Source organism: Charadrius vociferus, unplaced genomic scaffold, assembly GCF_000708025.1.
Source record: "Charadrius vociferus isolate BGI_N301 unplaced genomic scaffold, ASM70802v2 scaffold661, whole genome shotgun sequence".
Lineage (NCBI taxonomy): Eukaryota > Metazoa > Chordata > Aves > Charadriiformes > Charadriidae > Charadrius > Charadrius vociferus.
In genome coordinates, this window is record NW_009647002.1 from 342,847 (window position 1) to 364,203 (window position 21,357).

General features: G+C 46.4%; 2 protein-coding genes across 2 annotated transcripts in view; both read right to left on the reverse strand.

The window, feature by feature from the left end:
- The window catches only part of LOC104295645 (disintegrin and metalloproteinase domain-containing protein 2-like), a 10,217-nt gene extending 9,980 nt beyond the window's left edge, over nucleotides 1–237 (reverse strand). The window contains exon 1 of the mRNA XM_009895414.1: nucleotides 115–237. Coding sequence (XP_009893716.1) covers nucleotides 115–237 — 123 coding nt within the window. The remainder of the gene's footprint in view (nucleotides 1–114) is intronic.
- Nucleotides 238–2,627: 2,390 nt separating this feature from the next.
- The window catches only part of LOC104295646 (disintegrin and metalloproteinase domain-containing protein 9-like), a 26,963-nt gene continuing 8,233 nt past the window's right edge, over nucleotides 2,628–21,357 (reverse strand). Inside the window, exons 3-23 of the mRNA XM_009895415.1 lie at nucleotides 20,745–20,842; nucleotides 19,353–19,417; nucleotides 18,282–18,360; nucleotides 16,366–16,442; nucleotides 15,440–15,629; nucleotides 14,602–14,667; nucleotides 14,094–14,165; nucleotides 13,186–13,355; nucleotides 11,884–11,965; nucleotides 10,981–11,114; nucleotides 10,594–10,765; nucleotides 10,384–10,476; nucleotides 9,965–10,160; nucleotides 9,337–9,442; nucleotides 8,400–8,583; nucleotides 7,655–7,735; nucleotides 6,636–6,741; nucleotides 4,847–4,985; nucleotides 4,271–4,373; nucleotides 3,528–3,655; nucleotides 2,628–2,742 (exon numbers count right to left, since the gene is read on the reverse strand). Of these exons, the coding sequence (XP_009893717.1) occupies nucleotides 2,628–2,742; nucleotides 3,528–3,655; nucleotides 4,271–4,373; nucleotides 4,847–4,985; nucleotides 6,636–6,741; nucleotides 7,655–7,735; nucleotides 8,400–8,583; nucleotides 9,337–9,442; nucleotides 9,965–10,160; nucleotides 10,384–10,476; nucleotides 10,594–10,765; nucleotides 10,981–11,114; nucleotides 11,884–11,965; nucleotides 13,186–13,355; nucleotides 14,094–14,165; nucleotides 14,602–14,667; nucleotides 15,440–15,629; nucleotides 16,366–16,442; nucleotides 18,282–18,360; nucleotides 19,353–19,417; nucleotides 20,745–20,842 (2,456 nt within the window). The remainder of the gene's footprint in view (nucleotides 2,743–3,527; nucleotides 3,656–4,270; nucleotides 4,374–4,846; nucleotides 4,986–6,635; nucleotides 6,742–7,654; nucleotides 7,736–8,399; nucleotides 8,584–9,336; nucleotides 9,443–9,964; nucleotides 10,161–10,383; nucleotides 10,477–10,593; nucleotides 10,766–10,980; nucleotides 11,115–11,883; nucleotides 11,966–13,185; nucleotides 13,356–14,093; nucleotides 14,166–14,601; nucleotides 14,668–15,439; nucleotides 15,630–16,365; nucleotides 16,443–18,281; nucleotides 18,361–19,352; nucleotides 19,418–20,744; nucleotides 20,843–21,357) is intronic.

The window sequence follows — 21,357 nt, forward strand, 5'->3', positions numbered from 1 at the left end:
GGTAACTGCCGGTAACTGCCGGTAACGGCCCCACCCGCCCCCCAAAGCAGAGGCAGAGGAGAGAGAGAGCACCTTGTACAAAACCGGCATCTTTATTGCTCGTTTGTTTCTTACAAAGGGAGTCGGTAACAGCCCTTTCGTCACAGCCCGACGGTACAGGAGCGACGCGCGTCGCCGCACACAGCGGGGACGGTTCGAGAGAGGGCAAAGGTCTAAACACGTGTCGGACACGGCCATGGCCTGCGCTCTCCCCAGACCGCCTCGGGGACAGGGACAAGCATACACTTTAAAAAAGAAAGTCAGTAGTCATCTTCAATATTCAACACATGTAAAATTGGAGCTATTTCCTTTCCATAGGATCGCTTCTAAAAACCGTGTTCACTGCCCTACACCACCACCCTGCAAATATTGCTAGCGTGCACGCTGGAAGTATAAAAACTCTTATCTATTAAAAGGCACCATTTTCAGCATAGATTTAGTTCACACATACAGCTTCAAATACAACGAAGTACATCTCTCCGTCGGATGACCTCATTCCCTGGATTCTCTCCTCTCCTCCCCACCCTCCGAGTTGGCCCACGCGAGCGCGCGCGGCCGGAGGGACTCCCACCACAGCCGCCTCCTTCGGCCGCGGAGCCAATCCCCACAGACAGACAGACAGACAGCCCAAACTGAGCAGAATACAACAAAAGTGAGGATGTGATTATCCTGGAACCAACAGAAGACCCCCACACATACGTCTGCTGATATTCTAGGTGACATTTTACATAGTTTAATAGTGTTATAAATCTTAGTCTAAGTTTATGGGAAACCACAGGAGTTCAAGTATTTTATTACTGCAAACACTATATATATATATTTATATAAGTATATACAAAGGAAAAGATTTTGGGGAGGCAGTATTATGGGGGATTTTACAGATTTGAGTTTGCGCTCGGTGGCTAGCACAAAGTGAAAACGCCAAGTACTCTTTCCAGTACTTATTTCACTTTTTGCAAGGTTGTGCAAGAGATTTCTAGTTGTGACCACCAGCAGCCAGCTTCTACCCACGGCACGACGGTACCACGATTAAGAGAGCTCCTTGGCCAGCACACCAAATGCTAAACGCTCCTTTTCAGAGAGTTTTCAAATCTAGTTTAGTCAGTGGTGTGGAAACGGGCAGCAGTCCAGTCTAATGCAAGTTAGGCTGTAAGCATCCTGACTGACACTAAACCGGGAGGACTAGGTGAGAAGTTTGCATTAGTCAACAGGTTCCTGTTTAAAGTGCTCCGAGAAGCTCGGCTGGCCTAAGCAGAGAGAGTTTTTGCTTCTCAATGTTCTGCAGGGACTGTTAATCAGTCTTTAGACCCAAATTAAAACCTAACAGCACCCCATTTGTTAAAACCAAAATGTGGCCATGTCTTTTCGTACCTTTATTTTCATTGCCCAGTCACAGAATCCCAGAGTGGTCGGGGTCGGAAGAGACCTCTGGAGCTCCCCCAGTCCAGAGCAGGGTCACCCACAGCAGGTCGCACAGGACGGCGTCCAGGCGGGTTTGAACATCTCCAGAGAAGGAGACTCCACACTCTCTGGGCAGCCTCTGCCCGTGCTCTGCCGCCCTCAGGGAAATAAGTTTTTCCTCATGTTCAGATGGAACTTCCCGTGTTCCAGTTTGTGCCCGTTGCCCCTTGTCCTGTTGCTGGGCACCACTGGAAAGTCTGGCCCCATCCTCTTGCCGCCCACCCCGTAGATATTGCTCAGCATTGATGAGATCCCCTCTCAGCCTTCTCCTCTCCGGGCTGAACAGCCCCACGGCTCTCGGCCTTCCCTCACAAGGGAGATGCTCCAGTCCCTGAGCATCTTCGTAGCCTCCGCTGGACTCTCTCCAGCAGTTCCCTGTCTTGTAGTTCGTGATATTAGTGGAAATTAGTACAGGATTCTCATTTACCGACTCACAATTACTAATTTAAAACTATTACGCTTAGTGCTCATGTAGCACAGCTTAGTGTCAGTCAGTCAGCATGAAAGTAAGAATTTAAGTGCCTTATTACACACCAATAAACATATATACATGCATAAACATGTTTACAATATATTTATCTTCCTCTGAAAAAGTACACTGATACCTTATTTCACTTGTGCCATTAATGCATAAATGGAAACCGTTTTCCAGTCCATGCAAAGTAATTTTACGTTGGCCAGATTTCCTTGTTCGGAGAACGACATGACTCACTTCAATTCCTCACTGTACATTGAGAGAGACAACAACAAATCAGACAATTTCATTATTAGGGCTCATGGCAGAAACGGGGAAACCAGAAGCAACTCCCAAGTGCTGTACTTTAAAGATTATTTAACTGCAGGCTGCTGCGCTTGCAGCTGGACAGCCCTGCGGCGCGTCACAAAGCCACACTACTCAGACGGATCTAAGACCGGGTTTGATGTTTTCAGTTCCTGTAGCTTTGGTAGAGGTATTTAGTTTAAAGTTTTACATTCCTCGTTTCACTCTCTCATTGGCCTTATCCCAGGCTGCAGAAGAAGGCTCTCCGGGATATCCACGGGCCGCTCAATGCAAGAAGGGGAACTGCCATCTCAGCTCCGTCTCAGTGAACAGGTCAGCTCACGCGAAGGCCCGAAGAAGCCCAAAGCTATTTGGGAGGCAAAGGTGCCGGTCGAGAAGGAAAATACTGTCCCTGAGGTAAACATTTTTGCTGTGATGGAGGAGGTCCCTGAGGTGCGCACTTCTGTTGCGGAGGTGGTGGCCTACAAGGGGACAGAGAAGCTTTTGTCAGTCCAGGTGAGCACATCCACCAGGCGTGTCCCTCCTGCCCGGCACCAGCCCCGTGGCCACTGCGGAGGCTGCCCCGGCCAGCTACGCGCCTCCTCCCCGTCTCGGCTCCCACGCCGAACAGCCATTGCGACCACACCGTGGTCGGACTCTGCTTTCCATCGCCTGAAATCCTCCGGGATCCCCAGTTTGTTAACACACCGTTTTTCCCAGAATGATTTAAAGACCCCCACGAGTTTCCCACCGACACAAGCTATTTTGAAGCGCTCCCTCCCGACACCTTGCGCTTTCTGGATGTTTTATGGCATAGGCTTTACATCTTAGAGATATAATTAAAAAGTAAAATGAAAAATAAAGGAAAACTTTCTGTTCAAAGTTAATGAGAAATGATCCTGTACTTGGCAATGGCAATAAAGTCCAGGAATCAGCACTATGACAGATTTTTGAGCAATTTCTTTTTAAACTGCCTATTTTGAGAAGCATTTTATTCACCTGTATGCAGGGCTAATCTGGCCCCAGAAAAGCATTCTGGAACCCGTTAATCAAAATGTGGCCGTGACAGTGTGTAAAATGAATGCTGTGGATAATAGCACTTCAGTTCCACAGAGCGGAACGAAGGAGAAACTTCTTCCAATAAAAGGTCAGTCCTGCTTGCGTATGACACGTGATGAAATACCTTAATGCTTACAGAGATGAAGGCAATGACAATCTGTACAAATCCGCGCAACTGCCAATAGTTATTTGCAGTAACTCGACCAACCTTGTCGGCATCTTCTGCGGCTGCGCTGCCTGGTATTGCGGAGACGGGTAGTAAGACTGGTGGTAAGCCTGCTGAGGATGCTGGTTAACTGGGTAAGATGGGACAGGAAAAGTATTTCGTTCCATATCCTACGAAGAAAACATAATGAGAACGGTCACAAATTTGCACGTAGGGAATCCAAGTATGTGTTTCGTGAGTTAAGTGAGATTTAAGACCACTCGCAAACAAACCTGGAAGCGTCAGAGTTGCCTTTTCCTTCTGAGAAACTCAGTAGAAAGAAGCAACAGCAGCCTGAGAAGTACTATATTTTGTAAAAAGCCAGAAAGGCTGATCACGGCAAGCGTTTGATTTGTTCTGCAAGGGTGCTTTGGCTTGTTACTGCATTCAGAGAGAGAACTGCTCTGCAGAGGAGTGGGGCTGGGGAGCTGGCAGGGACCGCTCCCTCCTCGGCTGGGCTGGGGGCTCAGCGCCAGGGGAAGGGGCACCAGAGCAGGTAACTGCCTGCCAAGGCACGCACAGCCTTGAGAGCGCTTCAACAGCGGGAAACTGAGGAGTTCCCTGTACGCACTTCGGAAATAATTCTTCTCTTTGCCTCTTAGCAAAGAGAAAACCCGATTTGCAGAAATGAAAACATAAAGTAACTTTGAAGCTTTTATTAGGGCAAAAATTATATAAACTGTCTTCATCTGTTACTTTAGATTAACAGACAGAAAATAGAGTAATGGAAAGTGGATCATTCCTACCATGGGAACACCTCTCGGCGCATAAGGCATGCCGTGTGAGAAGCCCCGGTGGTGGTAGTCTCTCGGTTCGGCTTCTGTTCTCGGAGGTGGTGACTGAAGTGACCTGAAATGGAGTTGATACGGACCGTGTGAGCGTATCACCTGGAAAGAATGACTACGCAGGCTATGAATGCAAGTGCTTCAAACCCCTTAGATGGATTTATACCATCTTAGCACATATCGAATGTCAGGAAGATAGCAGTTGCCACATATCTAATAAACAATTTAACTGTTTTTCTGTTTCGGATTGCGACAGCTTCATTTTGCCACTTCATACCAAATATGGGACCCAAAAATAAAAACCCCATCACAAATGCATGACAACAAACATAATGGTAAAAAGAAAGTTCTCTGCTCAATTTAAGATGAATTTACCTTTTCTGTCATTGCCTGGGGCAAGCTACGTGTGTTGTTTCATGCGGGGGCCTTTCCCTGGGACTGGGATATGCCCCCACACTTCGGCACTGGGCTGTGTAAAAACGTCTACGGACTCCTTCGAAAGGGCAGAGGGGAAGGTAAAACGGAGACTATACTTACGAATGGCAGCGTGACATTAATCTTCTATAGCATCGCTTCAGCCTGTCTCTTTTTGCAAATGCCAGAGCAGCAGCTATAAGGAGTGGGAGGACCAGGAAAAAAAACACCAGCAGCCCATTTCTCAGCGAGGTGTCTTTGTCTGATGGGGACAAAATGACGAAGAAGAAGAAAAGTATTACATGGCATTACCACCACTTGACTCATTGTAGCAGTGACTATTTGGAAGCATTGGTTCTACCACTATTTTCCATTTTTCATAGAAGAAAAAACTACAGAATCTTGTAAGACTGCAAGATATATGCCCAAATATATTCTTTTCTGATTATCTTTTCACAGGAACCGTCTGGGCAAAGACAAAAGAACTGTACGTGCCTTGATACCCTGGGGTGTAACAGCGTATTGAATTATGAGATCAATACCTAATTTTTCTTCCACTGCATTACTGTGAGATCTTACGAGCTCAACTGTGAGAGACAAAAACAGAGGTTCTGCCCTTTGGTCTGATCCTAAATCTTCCTCTTCTCCTACCATTGTTTGCAGTAGGCAAAGAACTCAGGTTCCTAACAATCTCCATTCTCTGCTGCAGACTGTACAAAAAAAGCCTTTCCCTTTTTTGTCCGATGATTTGAGGCATCTGTCCACGCTCCAATGTGATTCTCCAGTCTCTTATTGCATTGACATAGTGTCTGGCCTCCCCCCAAACCCACACCATCGTATGGAAAACAGTCTTCGAGATCATTCTTGCAGCTCATAGAAGGAACTACATCCAATCTTTATACACTCCACATGGGCACTGCACACATTTTCTCCAAATTATAACTTGGATTTGGCTTCCTATTTCACCTTCAAACTGTCGGTGAGAAGAATGAGCTTCACAGCCTCTTTCAGTTTGCTTTCTCACGTGCACGAATCGTGCTCCCCTCTCCCAGGCACCATCTCCCCACACTTCACATTCAAACATAGACACACATACCTTCCACGTGCACAGACACATCACCCTGCCGTGTCAAACACTCATCTAGTACCTTTCCTGGGAAAAAACTACATGGAAAAAAAACCCAAATTCCCTCCCCAACCCATCTTTTCCCCTCCATGAAAAAAAGCAAACTGAAAGTCTGCAGACAACAGAGTGTCACAAACCTCCTTATCCCCCCATTTCTTTGTTGCGTAACTCCCTTCTAAACTCTAAGTTGTTTGGGGCAGGGACTACATTTGTATTTACTACCAGACGAAGCACGCTGTCTGTGCTCAAACAATAAACATTGCTAACATAGTGACTTGCCAACAGGCGCTGCCCTAGCCCACCTCGGCCGGGCGTTAGTCCCGACGCACCGCAGGCGCACACGCAGCCACCCGCGGGTACCAGCACTCTCTGCCGCCACTGCTGGAAGCAGCACGTCCTTACGGAGATGCAGGTTCGCATCCATGGATCTGAACCCACATCCTCAGCCAAATTTCATGTTTTGTTTGGATCTAAGAATGGAAAGGGCTTCAGTTCCAGCTTGGACACAGAGAAGTACAAGAGGATCTTGGTGCGAGGTGGCAGAATTCACCAGAAGGCAAGTACAGCAGCCCAGGATCTTTCCCCAGCACCCCAAAAGAGAGAAGTGCAACACCCCGAGCCCAAAACCGTAACTGGAATTGTCTGCAAATGAAACCTGGTGAAGAGCCGATCGCCAGCACTCCAGCCACAAGCGGCGGCTTCCGAGGAACCGGGTGCCCCGCACGAGCCCAACCCCTCCCCGAGCGAGCCAGGCCCCAGCCCCGGGGCTGCCTCGCAACCACTTGCCGTTGTAAGGAGGGCCACTGTCCAGACTGCCTCCATAGCCCTTAGTGTCACAGTACGGGGGCGCCCAGCCTGCTTCACAGTGACAGTTCCTGTTGTTATTGCACACCTGTGTTCAAACAACACAAACATCACAGTAACTTCAGTTTCCACATATGTAAAAGCAGCACGCGGTAGCCATGACCACCTACTCTGTCCCTTCGTATCACTCAGCCTGGAGAACTTTAACCGGCATCTCCCACGGCCACTCTAGACAGCCCCTGGCCAGGCGCCTCCAGATTTCACGTGACTGAGCAAGCGCAGCCTTGTTCAGGATGAGCTTCCAAAGATTAGCTATCCCAACGGCTTAAAGAGCTGGCTTTTGCTTTTTGGGTTTGGTGGGTTGTTTTTTTTTTTTTTTCCTATGAGATGCAGAGTTTCAAATTACATTAGTAATTCTGGAATTGGGAATTCTTCTTGCCTGGCAAAAAAATATCATCTTTAGAGCTTTTGTCAAAGATTTTTTTGATACTGTTACGGGTTATCTTGCCCAGAGACATTTTATAGAGAGTTTTACAGTTAAACAAAACAAAAATAATTAAGTTACTATCCACATTTTAAAACTTTCTCAACTTAGATAACTTTAGCCCAATTTTTGCTGACTGTTAAAGGCACTTTTCTCATCAACAGCACCACAAAGCAGCTTTTTACAGTAAAACCCATCCTTAAGAACCACACAGAATTCTTTTAATCACTGCATCTAGCACTATTCCGCTTTATTTACAGCCTTAAACAGAGAAGAGCAAAAGACTTCCTAGGTGCAAAAAAGACTAGTATAGAAACGCTACTGATTAAACACAATTACCGTGTGCCTGGCTCAAACTGGGACTTCTGAGTAAAAAAGTCCGTTTACGTATTTGCACAGTCCCTGGCGCTAAAACTCTAGCCTTGTAACAAAGATGGCAGAGGACCCCATGTAGGAACACTGCAGCGTTGGTCGCGAGTGGACTGTCAGCAGGAGCGGAGGCTCCCGCTCTACTCACCCCGTGCCCGTGACACTGCCTCTCCACGTCGCAGTCGTAGTTCAGAACGGAGGCACTCACGCACTGGAAGTGCCTGCAGATCTAGGGGAGCGGAGACGCACACCGATGGAGCGCGAGGGCACTTCACTGACATCCCTCCCCCTCCCGCGCTCCCCGGCTCCGCAGCCACCCCGTGCTCGCTGACCACAAAGCAACGCTCCTACTCGGACGCGAGAGCCCCCCGCTCCCCGTGAGAGAGCCCCCACGACAGAGCCCCCCTCCACTGAAACACTGCGCTACCAACGGCTTCTCTGCAAGGGGGCTGAACTGTCACCGCACGTCTTTTGTCTCCAGTCTGAATGTAAGGGGACAGCAATTAAAGTGTGCACGGTAAGGATCTGTGGAACGCACGTTCCTCTGCTGGGGTAAGCTTCTAGGCTTTTTGATTTCGTTGGATTTTAATTGAAAGTTGCCTTAAAGGCATTAGTGTGTGCCTAGCTCTTCTTGCTCATTGGCAGAGCTAAGATTTTGGCTCTTAACTTACTTAATTTCTTTTGCTGCATCTATAAATGAAAGGCTCATTAAATTTTTTCTGCACGTACGCTGCAGTACTACGCAGTGTGGGGAACCAACGGACTCGCTCAGTTTTGCATTAACTACAGGCACCAAAAAAATTAACAGTCATGAAAAAATGCAGCTGAAAATTTTATTCATATGAAACCCCCAAATTATTACTGTAAGAAATCACTTTTTAATTGTTAATTACCTTTCCAGTATCACACTTGGTGCCTTCATTCACCATTCCCGGGTCCGGGACATCAGAGCCTAGCTGGAAATCTACACCCCAGCACGTGGTGTCTCCAATGGGAGTTTGGATAATCGCAGGCTTAATTCCAAAAACAGGCATCGTTTTCACATTTTCACATTGCAGCTTCCCACACATGGCATTCCTACAACATCAACATATGAATACTGTAGTGGCACTTAAATTTATTCTGAGAACGAGACTATCACACATTTGATATGATCTTTTCTTTCTACCGGAAGACACTACTTGAAAATAAAATTGAGGCAACTCGCCAAAAAAAACTGAGCTGGGCCTCGCTTCGGTGCTGCCAGAGTAGGGATTTATCCCTTCTTTCTGCAACCTGCAGGGACCTTTACATTAAAGAAAACACAACAATTTGCTGCTCGTTCTTCTGCACGTGAACACCTTAGGATAAGAACGATCGATGACAGCAGATGTGGAACACACTCTCCTTGCCGTAGCCCCGTGTCTGGACGCGTGACACACTGAGGCCACAGAACACTGCACGCAGGGGAAACTGTGGCACGAGCCTGAGACCTTCAAACTCCGTTACAGAGCAACAGCCTGAATATTCAAACTGATTTCCACTATTATGTGCAAGAGTTAAAGCCAGACAATCTAAACCAAAAGTCAACAAAACTTACAACTGAGTAAGCGTGGGGGCTTTGAGCTGAGTGCTAACAGCAGCTTCAAAAATTAGGATAAAGCACATCTTTTCTCAGCCATCTCACTGTGGTTTCCCAATGATGCACTCATGTCAATGAGACTAAATTATGGGATAACATGTCTCGCCCCAGTGCACCTGCGCAAACCCCCCAAACCAATACTGCAGCACCTGAATAAGGATTCTCAGCGATACATTTAGGAACTTTTTGACGCACTGGGCTCAACTCACCAGCTGGAACATTTCTTGTAGTCATGGCCATGGAAACCACAGTTCCCAAATCTGTCACCCTTGGAATTCACTTCAGTAAAACAAATTTTGGGCGCTGCTTTGGCTTCTGCAAACGACAGCCCATCCCCCAGACAGAGAAACCACGTTAAACAGGGACAGAAACATCTCACATTAGCACATCTTCTTTACCCAGCCCAATTATCCCACCACACCTAGTGTTTTCCATGCAGCACAGAGAGCTTAAGAACTAGCTCAAAACAAGAGAGGTGAAAGTGTGAGCGCTACAAGGTTCCAAGATGAAAAAGAGAGAGAGAAAAATAGTCACTAACACTGAGTAAGTTATACCATCTGGTATTTCTTCATGGCTTCTTTACAGTGGGGCTTCTGGTGTATAGGGCTGTAACAGGAATGGTCAGTGCAAGAAAATTACTACTTGAATCACCAGCACTACGGTAGTAACAACGGCAGAATGCGTAAAGGCTTAGCCATAAATACCACTGTTTTGAATCCTTTGCCAAAGCCAGCTGGTCTTTGTTACAGGAAAACAAGTAAACATATTTTAAATATACTTAGTATATTCTTTTAGCTACATCTCCTAGAAGAATTGTAACGCTGTGCTCCTCCTTACTTGAGCCAAAGATATCCTGGCACTGTGCATCGTAGTACTGGCAAACGCCATTGTAGCAGTAGGCTTCCTCGTTGTGGCACGGGTGACCGTTCTGAACGGTGAAGTCCGGCTGGCAGAACTGGGACGTGCCGTTGCAGTACTCTGGGAGGTCACACTCATTGTTACTCGCCCGACACTCTGTTCCTCCAGGAAGGAGCTAAAGAGAGAGAGAAGGGGGAAACCGTGTCAGCAAACAGAAACCTTACAGCAGATACGAACGCTGCACCCAACCCACAACGTCCCCCAAAAAAGGGCGTTGATCTGAATCCCTCGGTGTACGTGCACGACAATCCCCTCTCGCAGCTGCACTGACTAGGCAAATGCTCTCCTTTTCTCAGCTACTGAAGAACACTTCCAAATAATACGCCCGAGTCTCTTACCCGGCAGTTTTTACAGCAGTCACCATAAGCGCATTCAGCACCGGAGCGGAGTCTGCAAGTACCTGGTTCACAGCAAGGATCGCTTTCACACTCCTGAAAACAGAAGTGCTGTGAGTGTCAAGAAACGGCACCCTCTGCCATGCACCGTCCCCTCTCCAGCGAGGGGCACGCAAGGCGACCCTGGCAGCACGTGTAAAACACACAACTAACCTTTGGTGAACCACAGTCGCACTCCTCCCCAGCATCTACCAGCCTGTTCCCACAGTATGGGACGCTATAGGTTTCATCAGGCCTGGGAACGTTGAGCAGGCAGCTTCCACCTTTGTTAAGAGTTAGCTTCTCAAAGTCTTCTGCACTGCAGCTGCTGAAGTTCCTCGATCCCCTGCAACAGAGAACGGAAGCGTACCTTTACACTAAGCCCACAAGCATTCCCTCGGTTTGCAGAACAAGGGTAACATTTGCTTTCCCCATGAGCTGCAAGTGTGACACGACTCTTTGCAAGAGCACTTTGAAGATGAAAGCCACCTGTAAAAACTAAGCGCGTGGGTGGGGAGTTTTGACCCTCAGAAAACACTTTCCCTTTTGTCAGTTACTTACGATGCTCCAGAGCTCATAATGCAACTGCTTGCTCCGCAGTGACAGACACGTTCGTCATCATGGTTCATCCCCAGGTTATGTCCCAGTTCATGAGCCATAATTGATGCAAACATCTGTATGCTGATTCTTCCAAACTGCACAAGAACAAAACCAGCAGAAAATTAGCAGACAGCTTATACTGAAAAAGTCAGTGTTTACTTATGTGCCAAATGACTTCTGTCATTCTGTCTCTACATGAACAGGATTCTCAGACCAACTGTGCCTGCTTTCCAGCCCGTCATTCGCTTAGTAATAAGAGCCCTTAGATACACATATTTGGGACGCTACCTAACAACCTCCACTTTCCAGCGCAGCTGCAACATTAACACAAAAACTAGAATTCTCCACCCCAGCCCAAATCTCCTTAAATATGCAAACTCCAATTCCAGTCCTTCTGTCACTAGTCCAAGAAAGCAAGTGCTGGGATTGCCAGTTATCCGAGATCAGCAATTCAGTTCATTAACGCTCTGCAGTTTCGCATAAAGAGGGCAGTCAACCGGCACTGCTCTAGGAGTGCATGATTGTGCAGGTCAGGCGGACACCAGAGGACAGATTTGAGAAGAACACCCACAGCTCCTCACGCTTCTAAGGCAGGGGTTCTTAAAATGTCAGCAGAGGAATCCTGTCCCTTGTTCATGAGTGCCGCACACAGAGGAGAGGGCAGGCTGAGGAGAGGATGCAGAAGACTCCAGAAAAGTGGTGATCCAGATACCATGGAAGTGCCAGAAATGGTTGGGGACCACATAAAAGCCCCCACTAAGCCACTTCAGCTTTGTTATTAAAGACTGTGCACTTCCAGGAAGACTTCTAGAGTGCAAAACTCGTATCTTGGTCCCATTCACACTATCACTAAAGATATCTCACCACATTGATGCCTCCTGCGTGGCTCTTGGAGCACACTGTTCCCACATAGGCCATTCCAGCTGTGCCACCAAACCCCTTCTTCCTACAGTCACGGGGAGAAAAAGGAAAGGCGATCATCCCGACTGCGCAGACACATGATACTGCCACCACCACAGCCCATCCGCACAGCCACTCAGTACATCGCTTCTGCCTGGGGGGCACGAAGTACTGCTTTTCCAGCTTTCCAGGAGCACTACTATTGACTGCGGGTATGAATGTACCAGTTCAGCTTTAGCCTTCTGTTCATGGTTCCTTTGTTCTTTTAAACTCAGATAAGAGTTTGCAGAGAAAGTCACGCTCTTCTGCATCTTCCCTCTAAATAGAAACTAAATGGCCCACCCTTAAAATAATTTGTTTTAATTGCCTGTTAGCTGCCTTTCTACTGTTGCCAAACTCCATAGATTTCTTTCCTTGTCAACTTCCTTCTCATTACTCTCTTGTTTCTACACACTGAAAGCTTAAGTGCACCAGCACAATGCACCCAAGAATTTTAAAAGCTAATATTTTTTCTGCCATTTCACCCTCATCACCTGAACGATGCTGTTCTGCCTCGGAGGAGAAGAGGCACTCGGCTCCTGCGGGGAGGGGAGCTGCTGCTTTGCACAAAGGCAGGCTGGGCGGTCGCCCCGTGCGCAGCAGCGCTCTCCCCTTTGCCCTTTCTCATACTTTGGGCAGCGACTTCCTACGGCTGCGCTATCTACGGGAGCGGGAAGTGCACAGGGGCACGCGTCCTGGAAGCGGGGCAGAGACGACAGCTCAGGAAGCTCTGTGCTAGTTTAAGGCAGCAGGAACGGAGAGATTAACGTCACGTGTCAAAGCTCAAACCACGTAGCTAGCTTCTGGATACCAACTCAGAAACAACATTTTCTCCATCAAAATGTAATGCTCTCAACCAGGTGTATGCTCACGTTCAAGTGGAAAAAGCCCTAGATTACAGGTCTAACCAGTGTACAACTTGACAAAGGATTATCTGAACGGAAGCTTTATACAATACAACATGTAACATTGCAGGATATGTGGAACAAGAAAAAAAAATTGTTATTTAGCAATATACCTGTCAGAGAGGACACTGAATTCAAGGACCACAGAAAACTTAAAAATGCTTAAGTTGACTGGGAATGTTTTCCCAAGTACACAAACCACAGCAGACTGCACCGGATTCCCGGCGGAAATACAGCGGCTACTTTTGATACTACAGTACGGCTGAGCAGACAGGAATAGAATAAGCTTCTTAAGAGTCCAAGGGAAGGAACTGCAACTCACAGAACAAACTGGGCACTGTCATGTCTCCGGCGCAAAACAAGATTCTTCTCTCGCCACTGTACAAAATTTGCCAGCACATCACCAGCACCTCCATCTGTGCTGATTATGTTTTCATACTTCCAAATCTCTAGACCAACCAGCACAATGCGGATGTTCAACATGATGTACATCTGGGGAAGGAAAAAAAAGGAGAAATATTTCTGAAGACCCTCAGATAAGAACAAGTGGTCCGGTGTTATGTAACTTATTGCAAGACTTTTCCTGTTTGGGTTTGTTCTTTTTTTAAAAGCTAGTAAACAATTCAAATCACCAGAATGCCTGTGATTTAGACTTTCATTAGCTAAAGGATCAATGGTTAAATGCCACACTGGCCATACTATAAAATAAATCCAAAACAGAAATAAAAACAAGTCTCAATCCTGACAAATAGCATCATCTGCAATAGTCAAGGTGGAAGACATGCTTTTTCTCTACCCTTTACACATACACAAGAATTGCAATAATTGCAACAATCTGTCTTGTCACTCACTGGATGTAATGCAGGTTAGAAGAGTTCCCTAAATTAATTCTCAAGTATGATGACTGCAGATTAATTTAGAGGTGGAAAAGCTTTCATAGTGACACATTCACCAAAGGCTCCTGTCAATAAATACTGCCATCGCTCTGCAGCCCCTGCTCCTCCGGCACTCCTTCACCACAACGTGCAGGCGCACATGGGTTCTGTCTGCCATCAACACGATGGCCGGGGGAACGGGTTTAGCTCCTGGCTTGATAAAAACCTTTATTTCATTCTCATCAAAGTGGTAACAGAACCGACCCCACAGTGGAAGTTTACCCAAGCAGAGAGCGCTGCAGAGCTGCTGCGCACAGCGTCATCCCCACAGACGCTCAGCGTAGCTTTAACTTACACTGTCAAGGAAGTTCGCCAGTTGCACCATGTGTTCTCTTACTTCTGTCTCACTCTTCCCAAAATCTTCGAACTGCAAGACAAAGAAACTTAGTCATAAAGAGATAAAGACAAGAGTTAGAGAAAGGAACAAAATGTTTTAAGACTTGTAACATGAAAAACATTTTTGCCTGGCTCCAAATCTCCTGTTTAGAAGGTGTTACTCAAGACAGCAGCATCTTCATTGCTACTGCTCAACAGCTCAATACGCAGGAGAAAACAGCAAAGGCAGTTTTTGGCACGCGTTTTCCTTACATTATTAGATTCCTTGCTGATAGAAACTCTCCATGTCTGACAGTTTACTCTTTTCCTGAAGAGTATTGCATAGAACACTTCTGTTCAGTTTTAGGTTAGCATATTTGCATAAAGTGTCAGACTCCTTCAGCAATCCATTTGGGAGTAACCAAGACTAAGGGCTTTTCAAGCCATCTCCTGGAGAGAAGGAAAGGAAAGCGACACACAGCCCCTACCTTTTCTTTATCCACAACTATGAACAGCTCCACATATCTTGTTTGATGTAGGACCGCTCTCTTGCTCTGCAGAAAAAAGTTTTAGACAACTTCAAATTTATTAATTCAAGTGCAAACAAAAAAAAAAAAATGCATGACATTGTCATATTTCACGTGATACAACTAGTGGTTTGAGAGACACGCCCAAAGCACACCGTGCCATGACAAAAACAAGCCAAAACCAAGAAGTGTAATCCAACACAATGAAATTTTCTCTATTGGTGTTTTACACTAAAATTTAGCTGCACAAAGATTTTCCATGTTTCAAAAGCAAGCGACCTTTTTACTTTTCACATGGGTTTCTCTGGAAAGACAGCACACACTTCTATAAAGGAGCAGAAAGATACACAGTGTTTTTCACAGTCCCGCTTTTACAGCAGTCTTGTTCCTGTACAGCCAGGCTTTAAACGACAAAGGGGACCTTCACCCCAAACTGTTAGTCTGATGGTCAGGAGAATGGAGTAAACAACACAATACTCTCCTGGCTTCAGATGCAATACTTTGTTAAGGAGTCTCTCCAAGGAGGGTACTGCTCCTGCCCTTACAAGCCCCAAAAAACCTCTGCCCCTGAATAACCTAACTAGCCACTGCACTCTCACTCTGCGTGCAGATGCAGAAGAAAATTGCAACTGCTTTGTTGAAGCAACTGAGTTTTTCAGCAGCGTAGAAAGCCCTCTGAAACAGAAACCTTTAGGTATGTGCTAAACCCCAGGAAATCTGCTAAGCTGCTTCCATAGTCTAAGCCGAACACTCACAAGCGCATTACAGGGGACTGTGGAAAAAACAGCGGAGTCCTTACTCGCAGGAGCTGAGTCATACTGGGATGGTGATTTTCCTCTGCGTGTTCCCTTTCATGGTCTTCGGCGGTTACCCCACACATCGCGGGCTCTCTCTTCACGTTATCCAATCGATATAAAATGTGTTTAGAGCCAGAAGAGGAATCCATGGGCTCAATTCCATAGGTGATGTTCTCTATTGTCACCAGACCCCTAAAATATGGTAGTGTGAGAAATTCTTGCATTAAGCACAGAGGATAGTTACCCAGATTTTCTGCAGTAAAACAAAGGAACGATTATTCTTTGATAACTAAAGGCATGTCTATATCTCAGTCTTTGCAAAATAGCATGCTTCATTTCCAGCATGAGCGCAGCCTTTCACTGGATACGGCCTTCACAAATACCGCAAATTAAACATTTTTGTAAAAGTTTGTGATGTCCAAGAAATTAAGTCACAGGCCTTATGCAGAAATGCGCTAGTTCAATTACTATTGCCACTTTGGTGTCTGACATGGTGCTGCAAAAAAACAAAGTCCCAAAAGAACTGGAAATTAGCCCAAAGCAGAAAACATTTCTAATTCAATTTGAAGTGCGCAAGCCTTAGGGCCAGTTTTGTAAAATTTGCAGACTAGTGTTCGACTTTCCATTTTTGCACTATGTACAGTTCTTTGGAGTGACCATCTATCCAAATTAGAAAATAAGCCAAAATTTGTGTCAAAGAACGACTTACTGTACTCTGATAAAAGCCTGCAACTTATTTAATGGTTTTTCAAATATTTATTAGCCACAGAAAGACTGCACAAAGGCATACGCTATTGTGGTTTGGCCCCGGTCAATGAATCCCCGCCTGGCTGAACAGTAGTTAAAACCAGAGCAAGAATGTTGTTTCAGGTTCAGTGAGCCACGAGACTCACGTGACAACAGGGACACAAAAGACGAGCTGTGCTACCTGAGCCCCGAGCAAGTGCTGACAGCCACCACAGAATCCAGGGTCCCCTCCACGTAGCCCTGATAATGGCAGTGATCCTACACGGGAAAAGAAGGGCGCGTTACTCATACGCCACGCGTATCTGCAGACCCAGGGTGATCTCTGATCGCGTACGTTGCTCTGCCTGCCGCTGACCAGCAGTAGTTACAACTTGAGAACATAATATGCTTTAAGTTAAAATTTATCACATGCCTTTTATCTACAGTGTATAGCTTCAAACCTGCCTCTAGCTCCACCACAGTGTAACGGCGTTTCCTTCACTAACGTATATCTAAAAACTTCCTCACCTGCCTTAGTGCCCCAAGGACTCACGCGCAGGAAGCCAGCAAGGATGCCAGGGGCACAGCGCTCCAGCTGCACCCCTGCCTCCCTCCGCTGTGAGCAGATGCTCTTCCCAGCTCCGCGGGGACAGCCGTTCATGACACACGGCGGGGGCAAATCCCACTCACTCACTCCACCTGACGCCGATTCAGAGTTGCTGCTGCCAACACATTCTAAATACCCAGCAAGCGGGGCTCCAGCGTCGTCCAGCAACTGGATTTCTTAACTTGACAGTAAGCCACCCTCCTCTTCACTTCTGTCCTCCACCCTGCCTCAAATATTTTGAGGCCAGCCCCTCCCTGCTGATTTGGGCCAAATCACCATTCAGCCTTCTAGAAAACAGCCCTCAGAATGTTTGACTCGTACGTAACCTCCCTCCAGCTTTCCTCACCAACAGGCGCTGCGCTGCCGAACCCTTTGGCTGCACCCTCGTCAGCCCTGACAAGACAGAGCACTTCTGTTTTGCACATTTTGGAAACCGGACAAGGTGGTAGTATGGGGCAAATACACTCCATTTTCTCTGGCAAGTGCATTTTTGACTGTTATTAGAGGGGTCAGGTAGATTATGTTGGTTGTTGTTTCAGCAATGAACGCAGAAAGCACTGAAGGCATGTGCTAATCCTCCAGGGCCGCGGTGACTTTCATGACCTCGTGCAGAAAAAGCATTTTTCCCCTTAGTCAATCACTTTTAACTAGGAAGTAAATACACACTTGACTCAGGTGCTCTGTTTTCAAAAACAAGATCCTATGAATCATACATGACTAACACTTCCCTTTCAAAGGAACAACATTGATACATCAGAAGAGTGAAGCCATCAGAAATACTCTCGTGCTTTTGTATCACACGAGTTGCTGTTTACTCTTATTCTACAGAAGCAATTAAATTTTCAAAGGCAACCTAGCAGGCAGGCTGCCTGTACAGAAAAGAGGGCTGCAACTGCTTTTTCTGTGGAATAACTCCAATGCTATGCAGATAACCTCCTTCTCAAAGGTCCTCCAGACTTGATCTCATCCATTCCTTCTAGTAGTTCCCAAATTTCTGGACTAACGGATAGCCCGTCAACCCTCAAAAATTCTTAGAGTCACTAACAACCAGCCTCGCACAACGGAAAAGATGGGTCAGCAGCTGACCGTTCATTGTGACTTGTGGACCAATCTGGAAGAGCATTGTGTGCACAAGTCAGAGCTGTATGTTCAGCCACCAGACCACCCCAGTTCTGCCCCGTGTGTTCTGGTCCCCGTGAGAAGCAAGGCCGGTGTGCAGAAGCGATACCACAGCATCACTCTCAGATGACGAGGCATCAGTCAGCGAAGAAGAGCATTTCCTTTTCAGAGAAGAAGAGCTTTTAATTAGACAGCAATCACCTCCGCATAAGAAAATATGGGTCTATTACAAGCTCCAGACTTGTCTCCAGGCAGCGCAGCGTGTGCACGGCATTAGAAGGTGGCCCAGCGAAAAACACAACTATAATTTGCTAACACATGACTCCCTCATCCTGTAGATGCTCAGTGTTCAAGTCACCTTCAGTAAGGGTATAAAAAGAAAGAAATCCTACCTGGATATCTGGATATTCAGATTGTAACTTCCCCTCCTTATTATAGGTATAAACTGTGAAATCTTTAGGCAGCAGTTCTCTGTAAGGAAAGGGGAGAAGGAAAACCCCCCAGAATTAACAAAGAAATTGTGCATTTCCACAGCAAAATCCAAGACATCAGAATGGCAGAACCGTTTATGAAATCAAATCCACCACCTCACTCCAGATAAGGAGAACAAACATCAAAGCCCATTAAATTGTGCTAAAAGCTTGCTTTCATGCAGGAAAAAAATATAAAAATGAAAAAAATCACAGCACTCAGTCTGCTGCATATGACTTCTCTTCCCCAGTTCTGGAAGGAAGTGCATTGGGAAAGTCCCCCACGATTACCACTGCTGACCCATACTGGTAAATCCCTTGATACGGCGTAGCCGAATTCCCATGTTTCGGAGGGTCAGGGGCTTGGCAAGTGGCAGCGAGAGATCCCCAGGGACTTGTACGTTTAAATAGTTCTGTCTCTTTTGTCTGTTATGAGGGCAGTTTTAAGAAGCAACAGCCTGATAAGTGGTAAGCTGCTGTTGCTGCAAGTGGCACTTTAAAAACTAAACTCAAGACAGACAACATCTATATTGTCTGTAAGTTATGAAGATTAAGGCCTTGAATATAGAGTCAGTTTCCTCATTTATTAGTGTTCTTGTGCTACTGAGACAGGAAAAAAAAAACTCTGAAACAATAAACAAAACCCAGAAGAAAGTGAAAATATTTACTTGAAATACAGTTCAGTTTGTTTATTTTTAGATGTGAATGGAGAGAGTCATGTCAACTGTTCCCTAGATCCCCTCTGAGCAAACTCCTGCTTCCTTCACTGACAGGGGATCACCAGGGCTGCAGGAGTTCAACATTTCTGGTCGATAGCCAGGAGCGTGTGACTCAATCCACTTTCCCCGGCCTTCTCTGCCGATTTTGCAGAGCTAGCATGTAACTGCACTTCTCGTAAAGAACCTCAGGAATCAGAACTCACATGCAACCTGCCAGCTCATTATTTGGACACAACAGGTGGAATGTAATAATCTGAAGAAATTCATCACTTACTTGTTCTTTTCTAGATGAATCGTGTATTCTTTTCCCTCTATCTCAATAGCATACGACACCTTGTCCTGAAGATAAAAAAGTTGCATTTCACTCATGTTAATGAATAAAACATTCTTTGACATCAACAAAAGTTCGGCAGAAGACAGTCTCTGTGAGCTTCATTACCGCCATGAGTGCAGCATTCAAATCGCTCCTGCCACCTTCCGTACCTCGGCACTAAGCTGTACTCTCAGCCTTTGCAGATGCAGCTGCAGCAGCACAGACCCTGCTGGAGCCGCAGCGGATACCAACAGAATTTAAACCACTTCCTGGAGGGATGCAGAGCTCTGCAGATCAGAGCGTCTTGCTGGTACCCCAACGCTGGTCAGGGGAGCGGGCGCTCCTTGGCTGAGCCCACGAGACTTTGCAATGAGAAGGTGACCACAGCCATCAGGATTCGCCCTGGTTCCCTGCCCTCCAGAGCCAACATGACTGCCATGTCCACACATTGACATCGCCAGATACTGAGCTAATCAACTTTCCTTCTTAAACCTCGACAGTTGCACTACACCAGGAATAAGCACGTGTGAGTGAGCCTGAAGTCTCTTTTATAATTGTCCCTACCTCCGGAATCTGGCATCCCTTCCTGTGTAACTGGGGAAAAGTCACATGAAGGAAGCTATTTCAAAATAGCTTTGTGGTTTTCTTATTATTTGTTTCTAAGACTTCCACTGAAAACCTCTTATTTACAGCTGGAAAATGACAATACAGCTTTACTCCTGAACATTCACAGTGAGCCAGTACCTCCACAGCCTTGTGTTAGCCAAGTGCTACGCACAGCAACTAGGGTCCTTAAATATTAAGTGGATAAGCTGAATCACCTGACTACTACGTTAAATATCACAGCAGGAGTACTAGTCAACGGCTGGGATAAATTGCAAGGCATTTTTGTTAATATTAAATTCTGCCAATGTTTATAAGACTTGTGACTAAACACAGTTGGTCTAATCCAAATACTTTGAAGTGTGCAGCCTTTAGTTACGCAGCTACAGCAGAACAATACGGGCTGGAAAGTACCGCTGGAGGTTGTCTAATCCGCCCTCCTGCTCAGAGCGGGGCCAGCTACAGGGTTGGCACAGGCTGCTCTGGTCGGATTTTGAGCATCTCCCGGGATAATGATCCTACCACCTCTCCGAAACTCATTCCAGTGCTTAACAACCCTCATTATGGGGTTACAACCCTCAACTTTTACACCCAGATCAAAAATCCATCGCAGCGACTCGTAACCTCTGGAGCAGAGACTTATTTCCCCCAACTCGGCTAAAGGCACTGCTAGATGTAATACCTTTTGTAAGGTTTTTTGTATTAGGAAGTAGATACTAAACTGAAGGCATTTTTAAGACTGCCCAATACCTGCACTGAGGAGACATTGGAAGCCTCTCGCCGTTCTCTTCCTAACCTCTGCGGGATTACGACTTCGTAGGAAGACAACTGAGAAACCTGCTGGAAACCTAGAAAGCAGAACAGAAACACTGGCTAAAGAAACAAAGCAACGGGAAGGATAAGGCACAAGGAAGAAAACGCTATTTCAGGAAAGGCCCCTTCAGCGGGGAGGGGACAGCCTGCGACTCCAGTCCAGGTCTCTGGCTTCCCTCAGCCCCTGAAACTGGGCTGCTCGGTGAGGGTCTGCAGATCCCTCTGCCACCAGGCTGGCATCGCTTCTCATCACACACTTACAAGCTCTGCTTTTAAGAAAGAACACAGCACCCCATTGCCAAGGCACCACATGTGTTTAGAGAGCTGTAACCCAAAACAAAAAAGCCGAAGGCGCTGATGCACACAGGAGAGCACACAGCAAACCTGAGAGCAGAGCACACTTGGGCTGACTTGTAAAAGGCCAGAGAAAACAACAGACAAACAGCACAGAAGACATCAAATTTACCAGAAGGTTTCAAATTGAAAACTTCGCATTCCGATTACTGTCTTACAACTGTCTACCTCGTACACCACCGCCTTTCATCAGCAG